The sequence below is a fragment of the Salmo trutta genome, chromosome 27 (genome assembly GCF_901001165.1).
Source record: "Salmo trutta chromosome 27, fSalTru1.1, whole genome shotgun sequence".
In the NCBI taxonomy this organism is placed as follows: domain Eukaryota; kingdom Metazoa; phylum Chordata; class Actinopteri; order Salmoniformes; family Salmonidae; genus Salmo; species Salmo trutta.
Window position 1 is genome coordinate 42,487,812 of NC_042983.1, and position 10,774 is coordinate 42,498,585.

Consider the following 10,774-nt stretch of genomic DNA (forward strand, 5'->3'; position numbering starts at 1 on the left):
GTATAGTCTAGTTGTAGTTTTCAGTACTCTGGTCTGTGTCTGATTGGTGTAGTCTTGTTGTAGTTTTCAGTACTCTGGTCTGTTTTTGATTGGTGTGGTCTAGTTGTAGTTTTCAGTACTGTGGTCTTTGTCTGATTGGTGTGGTCTAGTTGTAGTTTTCAGTACTCTGGTCTGTGTCTGATTGGTGTGGTCTAGTTGTAGTTTTCAGTACTCTGGTCTGTGTCTGATTGGTGTGGTCTAGTTGTAGTTTTCAGTACTCTGGTCTGTGTCTGATTGGTGTGGTCTAGTTGTAGTTTTCAGTACTCTGGTCTGTGTCTGATTGGTGTGGTCTAGTTGTAGTTTTCAGTACTCTGGTCTTTGTCTGATTGGTGTGGTCTAGTTATAGATTACGTTTTTCTTTCTTTCTTTTGCATAATGAGTGTAGCACAATTATTTAGTGTACATGATTTACATATACTGTTGTGTGTGCAGTTTGATATGTGTGGTCTGGTTGAAGTTTACAGTGCTCTGCATTTGACTGGTGTGGTCTGGTTGTAGTTTACAGTGCTCTGTGTTTGACTGGTGTGGTCTGGTTGTAGTTTACAGTGCTCTGCGTTTGACTGGTGTGGTCTGGTTGTAGTTTACAGTGCTCTGCATTTGACTGGTGTGGTCTGGTTGTAGTTTTCAGTGCTCTGCATTTGACTGGTGTGGTCTGGTTGTAGTTTACAGTGCTCTGCGTTTGACTGGTGTGGTCTGGTTGTAGTTTTCAGTGCTCTGCGTTTGACTGGTGTGGTCTGGTTGTAGTTTTCAGTGCTCTGCATTTGACTGGTGTGGTCTGGTTGTAGTTTTCAGTGCTCTGCGTTTGACTGGTGTGGTCTGGTTGTAGTTTTCAGCGCTCTAGGTGTCCTGGGATCCGCAGTGACGTTCTCAGCAGGGCTGAGCCATGTGACGGGGGCATTGGCCTCAGGGGAAGGGGAGGAGCTACAGAGCTCTCTGGGCGATGAGGAGGAACTGGAGCTTGAAGAAGATCTGTCGGGAGGAACACCTACAGACGGCTCAGCACAACGTAGGACCCCTCTCCCTTACCCCTAGCAGACAGCCCCTAGCCCCTACCCCAGTAGTCCATAGTACCCCCTAGCAGACAGCCCCTAGCCCCTACCCCAGTAGTCCATAGTACCCTCTAGCAGACAGCCCCTAGCCCCTACCCCAGTAGTCCATAGTACCCCCTAGCAGACAGCCCCTAGCCCCTAGCCCAGTAGTCCATAGTACCCTCTAGCAGACAGCCCCTAGCCCCTAGCCCAGTAGTCCATAGTACCCCCTAGCAGACAGCCCCTAGCCCCTACCCCAGTAGTCCATAGTACCCTCTAGCAGACAGCCCCTACCCCAGTAGTCCATAGTACCCTCTAGCAGACAGCCCCTACCCCAGTAGTCCATAGTACCCTCTAGCAGACAGCCCCTAGCCCCTACCCCAGTAGTCCATAGTACCCTCTAGCAGACAGCCCCTACCCCAGTAGTCCATAGTACCCTCTAGCAGACAGCCCCTAGCCCCTACCCCAGTAGTCCATAGTACCCTCTAGCAGACAGCCCCTACCCCAGTAGTCCATGGTACCCTCTAGCAGACAGCCCCTAGCTCCTGAGTCTCTCTGTCCCATTGTCTTGCTCTCTTCCACCTCCCCCTCTCTCCCACCTGTCTCCCATCTGTCTTCCCCCCTCTCCCATCTGTCTCCGATCTGTCTCCCATCTGTCTTCCCCCCTCTCCCATCTGTCTCCTATCTGTCTCCCATCTCTCTCCATTAGTCTCCCATCTGTCTCCTATCTGTCTCCCATCTGTCTTCCCCCTTCTCCCATCTGTCTCCAATCTGTCTCCCATCTCTCTCCATTAGTCTCCCATCTGTCTCCTATCTGTCTCCCATCTGTCTTCCCCCCTCTCCCATCTGTCTTCCCCTCTCTCCCATCTATCTCCAGTCTGTCTCCATCTGTCTCCCATCTGTCCCATCTGTCTCCATCTCTCTCATCTGTCTCCTATCTGTCTCCATCTGTCTCCATCTCTCTCCATCTCTCTCATCTGTCTCCATCTCTCTCAATCTGTCTCCTATCTCTCTCCACCTCTCTCCATCTCTCTCCATCTCTCTCATCTGTCTCCATCTCTCTCCATCTGTCTCCATCTCTCTCCATCTGTCTCCATCTCTCTCCATCTCTCTCTATCTGTCGCCCATCTGTCTCCATCTGCCTCCATCTCTCTTCATCTCTCTCCATCTGTCTCCATCTCTCTCCATCTGTCTCCATCTCTCTCCATCTGTCACCCATCTGTCTCCATCTGTCGCCCATCTGTCTCCCATCTGTCTCCCATCTGTCTCCCATCTGTCTCCCATCTGTCTCCCATCTGTTTCTCATCTCTCTCCTATCTGTTTCCAATCTGTTTCCCATCTGTCTCCATCTCTCTCCCATCTGTCTCCCATCTGTTTCTCATCTGTCTCCCATCTGTTTCTCATCTGTCTCCATCTCTCTCATCTGTCTCCTATCTGTCTCCATCTGTCTCCATTTCTCTCCATCTCTCTCCATCTCTCTCAATCTGTCTCCTATCTCTCTCCACCTCTCTCCATCTCTCTCCATCTCTCTCATCTGTCTCCATCTCTCTCCATCTGTCTCCATCTCTCTCCATCTGTCTCCATCTCTCTCCATCTGTCTCCATCTCTCTCTATCTGTCACCCATCTCTCTCCATCTGCCTCCATCTCTCTTCATCTCTCTCCATCTGTCTCCATCTCTCTCCATCTGTCTCCATCTCTCTCCATCTCTCTCTATCTGTCGCCCATCTGTCTCCATCTGCCTCCATCTCTCTTCATCTCTCTCCATCTGTCTCCATCTCTCTCCATCTGTCTCCATCTCTCTCCATCTCTCTCTATCTGTCACCCATCTGTCTCCATCTGTCACCCTTCTGTCTCCCATCTGTCTCCCATCTGTTTCTCATCTGTCTCCCATCTGTCTCCCATCTGTTTCTCATCTCTCTCCTATCTGTTTCCCATCTGTCTCCGTCTCTCTCCCATCTGTCTCCCATCTGTTTCTCATCTGTCTCCCCCTCTCTCCCATCTATCTCTGTCTCTACTAATCAGAAGATGATTATAACCATCTGTTGTTTCCCAGCAGTGCTGCGTCACAGTAAGGACCAAAAAGAAAAGGGGAAAAGTCAGAAAGGAAAAAGGAATAAAGGAAAGAAGAAGAAGACGACACAAATCTCCGCAGCCTTCAACCCTGAACACACGTCTTCAGGACACACGTCTTCAGGACACACGTCTTCAGGACACACGTCTCCAGGACACACGTCTCCAGGACACACGTCTCCAGGACACACGTCTCCAGGACACACGTCTTCAGGACACACGTCTTCAGGACACACGTCCTCAGGACACACGTCTTCAGGACACACGTCTTCAGGACACACGTCTTCAGGACACACGTCTCCAGGACACACGTCTCCAGGACACACGTCTTCAGGACACACGTCTTCAGGACACACGTCTTCAGGACACACGTCTCCAGGACACACGTCTTCAGGACACACACACCAGACGTCGGGGCGTGTCACAGAGGACCCTTGTAGCTCTTCCCACAAGGGCTACTGTATCCATGGACTCTGCAAGTACATGGCAGACCTGAGAGAGCCAGTGTGCATGTGAGTACAACACCACAGGTGTGTGTGTGTGTGTGATTGTGTGTGTGTTTGTGTGTGTGTGTGTTTGTGTGTGTGTGTGTTTGTGTGTGTGCGTGTGTGTGTGTGTGTGTGTGTGTGTGTGTGTTTGGATAGAATGAAGGATAGACTGACTGACTGACTGACTATCTGACTGACTGACTATCTGACTGACTGACTATCTGACTGACTGACTATCTGACTGACTGACTATCTGACTATCTGACTGACTATCTGACTGACTGACTGACTGACTATCTGACTGACTGACTGACTATCTGACTGACTGACTGACTATCTGACTGACTGACTATCTGACTATCTGACTGACTATCTGACTGACTGACTGACTGACTGACTATCTGACTGACTGACTGACTATCTGACTGACTGACTGACTGACTGACTGAATGAATCGACTGCCCGTCTCCTCTGCAGGTGTAATAAAGGTTATGACGGTGAGCGCTGTGGGATCCTGCTCCTGCCTACGACGAACAAGGAAGACAACGTCAGAGGTGAGGTGGTTCAGACTGTCCTGGTCGTTATAGCTGTGGTCCTCTCCAGCTTCAGCTGCCTCGCCATACTGCTCATGGCCTGCACACAGTGAGTATCAGGTCTCAACGTTTAATGCCAGTGAATTGCCTTTCTTGACAAGCTCCATTCCCCAACAACGCAGTAATCAATAACAATATAATAACGAGGTAGAACAATATAAAAACAAGATACAGAGTAGCAGCGGTGGTTTATGATGATTGTATGTGAGTGGGTGGAGAATCAGAATAAATGGATGTGCATTTTATGTGTGTGTAGAGTTCCTATCTGTGTGTAGAGTCCTGTCAGAGTGTAGAGTCCTGTCAGAGTCCTGTCAGAGTGTAGAGTCCTGTCAGAGTCCTGTCAGTGTGTAGAGTCCTGTCAGAGTGTAGAGTCCTGTCAGAGTGTAGAGTCCTGTCAGAGTCCTGTCAGAGTGTAGAGTCCTGTCAGAGTGTAGAGTCCTGTCTGTGTGTAGAGTCCTGTCAGTGTGTGTAGAGTCCTGTCAGAGTCCTGTCTGTGTGTAGAGTCCTGTCAGAGTCCTGTCAGAGTGTAGAGTCCTGTCAGAGTCCTGTCAGTGTGTAGAGTCCTGTCAGTGTGTAGAGTCCTGTCAGAGTGTAGAGTCCTGTCAGTGTAGAGTCCTGTCAGTGTGTAGAGTCCTGTCAGAGTGTAGAGTCCTGTCAGAGTCCTGTCAGAGTGTAGAGTCCTGTCAGAGTCCTGTCAGTGTGTAGAGTCCTGTCAGTGTGTAGAGTCCTGTCAGAGTCCTGTCAGTGTGTAGAGTCCTGTCAGAGTGTAGAGTCCTGTCAGAGTCCTGTCAGTGTGTAGAGTCCTGTCAGAGTGTAGAGTCCTGTCAGAGTCCTGTCAGTGTGTAGAGTCCTGTCAGTGTGTAGAGTCCTGTCAGAGTGTAGAGTCCTGTCAGAGTCCTGTCAGTGTGTAGAGTCCTGTCAGAGTCCTGTCAGTGTGTAGAGTCCTGTCAGAGTGTAGAGTCCTGTCAGTGTGTAGAGTCCTGTCAGAGTGTAGAGTCCTGTCAGTGTGTAGAGTCCTGTCAGTGTGTAGAGTCCTGTCAGAGTGTAGAGTCCTGTCAGTGTGTAGAGTCCTGTCAGGGTGTGTAGAGTCCTGTCAGTGTGTAGAGTCCTGTCAGAGTGTGTAGCGTCCTTTCAGAGTCCTGTCAGAGTGTGTAGTGTCCTGTCAGTGTGTAGAGTCCTGTCAGAGTGTGTAGAGTCCTGTCAGTGTGTGTAGAGTCCTGTCAGAGTGTAGAGTCCTGTCAGTGTGTAGAGTCCTGTCAGAGTGTGTAGAGTCCTGTCAGAGGGTACATAGAGACAGTGCAAAAAGAAAGATGCAAGCCATTTTGCTAGCTATTTAGCAGTCTTATGACTTGAGGATAGAAGCCAGTTTTGTTGTGTTACAGCCTGAATTTAAAATTGACTAAATTGAGATTTTGTGTCACTAGTCTACACACAATATCCCATAATGTCAAAGTGGAATTACATTTTAAGAAATGTTTACAACTTAATTATAAATTAAAAGCTGAAATGTCTTGAGTAAATAAGTATTCAACCCCTTTGTTATGGAAAGACTAAATAAGTTCAGGAGTAGAAATGTGCTGAACAAGTCACATAATAAGTTGCATGGATTCACTCTGTGTTCAGTAATAGTGTTAAACATGATGTTTTAATGACTACCTCATCTCTGTACCCCACACAAGTATCTGTAAGGTCTCTCAGTCGAGCAGCAAAGAAGAGCACCTATTGGTAGATGGGTAAAAAACAAAAAGCAGTCATTGAATATCCCTTTGAGCATGGTGAAGTTATTAGTTACATTTTGGATGGTGTATCAATACACCCAGTCACTACAAAGATACAGGCGTCTTTCCTAACTCAGTTGACGGAGAGGAAGGAAACCGCTCAGGGATTTCACCATGAGGCCAGTGGTGACTTTAAGTTACAGAGTTTATGGCTGTGGTAGGAGAAAACTGAGGATGGATCAACAACATTGTAGTTATACCACAACACTAACCTAAATGACAGAGTGAAAAGAAGGAAGCCTGTACAGAATAAAAAATATTCCAAAACATACATCCTGTTTACAACAAGGTACTAAAGTAAAACTGCAGAAAAATGTAGCAAAGAAATTAACTTTATGTCCTGAATACAAAGCTTTATGTTTGGAGCAAATCCAACACAACACATCACTGAGTACCACAGTTCTTGCGGATGACAAGCATACCCATAACATGATGCAGCCACCACCACAAATATTGTACAATCCAGGTGTGTAAAGCTCTTAGAGACTTACCCAGAAAGGCTCACAGCTGTAATCGCTGCCAAAGGTGATTCTAACCTCAGGGGTGTGAATACTTATGTAACGGTGGTATTTCTGGATTTCATTTTAAATACATTTGCACAAATAAAAAAATAAAAACATGTTTTTCACTTTGGCATTATGGGTTATTGTGAGTAGTTGGGTGAGAATATATATATATATATATATTCTCTATATATACTGGGTGAGAATATATATATATATATTCTCACCCAACTACCCAACTATATATTTTCACCCAACTATATATATATATATATATATATATATATATTCTCACCCAACTACTCACAATAACCCATAATGCCAAAGTGAAAAACATGTTGTTGTTTTTTTTATATGTATATATATTTTTTTAATCCATTTTGAATTTAGGCTGTAACACAACGAAATGTAGAATAAGTCAAGGGGTATGAATACTTTCTAAAGCCACTGTAAATCATCCACCATGTTGTTACCTGAGACTAATTAGTGTGCCGATGCTGCTAGCGACATGAGTAATAGCAGAGCTATGTACAGTACATACAGTACCTCTATCTGAATGGATTTTCCATTAACTGGGTCATGCTAGAATACCGGACTTCCATCTGTCAGTCCTAGAAATGTGTAGGATCTATAATAGGTCTTACACACAGTAGATCCTGCTGGAATGTGTATCAGGTGGCCAAGTTTCTACTGTCTTTCTGAGACATAAAAGTACTGTAGTACCAGGTCCAGATGTGTTGGCTGTTCTGGGTCAGCACCAGGTCTAGGCATGTTGGCTGTTCTGGGTCAGCACCAGGTCCACATATGTTAGCTGTTCTGGGTCAGCACCAGTTCCAGATGTATTGGCTGTTCGGGGTCAGCACCAGGTCCAGATATGTTAGCTGTTCTGGGTCAGCACCAGGTCCAGATATGTTAGCTGTTCTGGGTCAGCACCAGGTCCAGATATGTTGGCTGTTCTTGGTCAGCACCAGGTCCACATATGTTAGCTGTTCTGGGTCAGCACCAGGTCCAGATATGTTAGCTGTTCTGGGTCAGCACCAGGTCCAGATATGTTGGCTGTTCTGGGTCAGCACCAGGTCCAGATATGTTGGCTGTTCTGGGTCAGCACCAGGTCTAGGTATGTTGGCTGTTCTGGGTCAGCACCAGGTCTAGGTATGTTGGCTGTTCTGGGTCAGCACCAGGTCCAGATATGTTGGCTGTTCTGGGTCAGCACCAGGTCCAGATATGTTGGCTGTTCTGGGTCAGCACCAGGTCCAGATATGTTGGCTGTTCTGGGTCAGCACCAGGTCTAGGTATGTTGGCTGTTCTGGGTCAGCACCAGGTCCAGATAAGTTAGCTGTTCTGGGTCAGCACCAGGTCCAGATATGTTAGCTGTTCTGGATGAGCACCAGGTCCAGATAAGTTAGCTGTTCTGGGTCAGCACCAGGTCCAGATATGTTAGCTGTCCTGGGTCAGCACCAGGTCCAGATAAGTTAGCTGTTCTGGGTCAGCACCAGGTCCAGATATGTTAGCTGTTCTGGGTCAGCACCAGGTCCAGATATGTTGGCTGTTCTGGGTCAGCACCAGGTCCAGATATGTTAGCTGTTCTGGGTCAGCACCAGGTCCAGATAAGTTGGCTGTCCTGGGTCAGCACAAGGTCCAGATATGTTAGCTGTTCTGGGCCAGTGGTATTGACGGTGATTCTTGTGTACGTTGTGGATTGTGAGTTCGGGCCCCAGTCGGGACTGAATTTACACTCTGTCACAGACGCTAAGAGTTAACTAACATCCCCTCTCTGGTCTGTTATCAGTTACAGGACTCATAAGAACTTTCTGGCTACCTATCTGGGCTCTGGCAGTGAGAAGCAACAGCTCCAGAAAACCATCCCTTGTGACATCACAGTGTGACCATCAGCTGGTAAGATATAACCCCCTCCTCTGCCCCCACACACACACACACACACACACACTCACACACACACACACACACACACACACACACACACACACACACACACACACACACACACACACACACACACACACACACACACTCAAACATTCTCGCACGCTCTTGCACAATGAAATCATAGCCTAAAGCTAAGCATTGTGGCCTTGCAGCATTCTCCTCAATACCTGTCTGTCAATTACATGAATTTACAGGCTCCGCTCCTAAGGATTGCCTTCTTGCCTTGCTCTAGGCTGACCTCTGGTCTCTGACCTCTGGTCTCTGAACACTGGTCTCTGACCTCTGGTCTCTGACCTCTGGTCTCTGGTCTCTGAACTCTGGTCTCTGGTCTCTGACCTCTGGTCTCTGACCTCTGGTCTCTGGTCTCTGAACTCTGGTCTCTGGTCTCTGGTCTCTGACCTCTGGTCTCTGGTCTCTGAACTCTGGTCTCTGGTCTCTGACCTCTGGTCTCTGGTCTCTGGTCTCTGACCTCTGGTCTCTGGTCTCTGACCTCTGGTCTCTGAACACTGGTCTCTGACCTCTGGTCTCTGACCTCTGGTCTCTGGTCTCTGAACTCTGGTCTCTGGTCTCTGACCTCTGGTCTCTGACCTCTGGTCTCTGGTCTCTGAACTCTGGTCTCTGGTCTCTGAACTCTGGTCTCTGGTCTCTGACCTCTGGTCTCTGACCTCTGGTCTCTGGTCTCTGGTCTCTGGTCTCTGGTCTCTGACCTCTGGTCTCTGGTCTCTGACCTCTGGTCTCTGACCTCTGGTCTCGTGCCCCCTGTTTTTTTCTGTGTGTGATCTTTATTACTGGAAATTCAACAGCTGAATAATGACTCTTCTCTCGCGTTTCTTATTCTAGAGAACTTAAAGGTCTGGAACCATGAGAACCGGGAGAACCATTGGAGAAACCGGTGCCGGCTCCTACCCAGCGGAGTGATCTACTGAACACACTCTACAACGCCAGACAGTAGAACTTTCTGTAGAAGAACCAGCATAGAACCGCCCTGAAGAACCAGCATAGAACCGCCCTGAAGAACCAGCATAGAACCGCCTTGAAGAACCAGCATAGAACCGCCTTGAAGAACCAGCATAGAACTGCCTTGTTATTGTAATTTATTGGATTATTTATTGGTGACAGAGTGTTGTTTTATTAGATATGATTGGACTGCGATGTTGAGCATCATGCTACCGTTACGTTATTGTTATTTATTAACCATGCTGTTCCTAGGTCAGATCTACTGTACTGGATCTGTTCATGAATAAAGTTCATGATCTGTTCATGAATAAAGTCCCTCTCTGTTAAGAAAAGTGTGTGTGTGTGTGTGTGTGTAACCGATGTGAAATGGCTAGTTAGTTAGCAGTGGTGCGCGCTAATAGCGTTTCAATCGGTGACGTCACTCTCTCTGAGACTTGAAGTAGGGTTTCCCCTTGCGTTGCAAGGGCCGTGGCTCTTGTGGCGCGATGGGTAACGATGCTTCGGTGGGTGTCAGTTGTTGATGTGTGCAGAGGGTCCCTGGTTCGAGCCCGGTTTGGGGCGAAGAGAGGGACGGAACCTACACTGTTACATGTGCGTGTGTGTCTTCAGCCTGGACTGTGTGTTTCCATTCCCCAATCTGATCGTGTCCCGTACCCCAGCCATGTGCTCATACAAACACAGCAGTCCTGTACCCAAACACAGACACACAGTGAAGAGCAGAGAGAGAGAGAGAGAGAGAGAACCAGAATAACTTTGACAGAGGCCCTCAGCACTCTCTCTATCTCTCTCTTTCAATGGTAATAATTATACATGAGAGTATAAAGCAGAGAGTATAAAACAAAAACAAGAATCTCTCTCTCTCTCTATTTGTGATGTGACAAAGGGATGAAATGCATTATGACATCACCGAGATATGACTTCACAATGGAACGGAACACTTCAAAGCATCCGATAGGTTCCTAAAAAATAAAACTAGAATGAAACGAAGAATTCATATCAAAGTTCTCAGAAATTCATCTGGGAGTAAATCTGTTTAACAGTGACATGAGTTCTTTGAAAAGATTGGAACTATCAAACGAAAAAAAAAAGTTGCACAGAAAATTAGAAAAGTAGCTCACTTTCCGTACTCTTTCAATACATAACAATCCTTATTTTTTATCTAATTGTAGAGCCAACCTAAACTATGGAAGGTGAAATGATAGAGATTAAAGCATCAAGATATCTCTACGGTTCATATACTCAGTTCATGTATAATGTCATCGTCTGCCAGGAAGTCTAATACTAAGTTCATACATAGACAAAATAGAATCAAACCAGACGGTTTGATATGGGGTCAATCTCTCTCTCTCTCTCTCTCTCTCCCCTTCTTC

At 47.0% G+C, this 10,774-nt stretch overlaps 1 protein-coding gene across 2 annotated transcripts in view; it reads left to right on the forward strand.

The window, feature by feature from the left end:
* Nucleotides 1–9,736, forward strand: part of LOC115165037 (amphiregulin) — an 11,745-nt gene extending 2,009 nt beyond the window's left edge. The window contains exons 2-6 of one of the 2 annotated variants that reach the window (XM_029718057.1): nt 866–1,045; nt 3,122–3,650; nt 4,104–4,268; nt 8,290–8,396; nt 9,288–9,736. In XM_029718057.1, coding sequence (XP_029573917.1) covers nt 866–1,045; nt 3,122–3,650; nt 4,104–4,268; nt 8,290–8,386 — 971 coding nt within the window. In that variant the 3' untranslated portion in view covers nt 8,387–8,396; nt 9,288–9,736. The remainder of the gene's footprint in view (nt 1–865; nt 1,046–3,121; nt 3,651–4,103; nt 4,269–8,289; nt 8,397–9,287) is intronic. The other variant, XM_029718058.1, reaches the window with a different exon arrangement.
* The last annotated feature ends 1,038 nt before the right edge of the window (nt 9,737–10,774 follow it).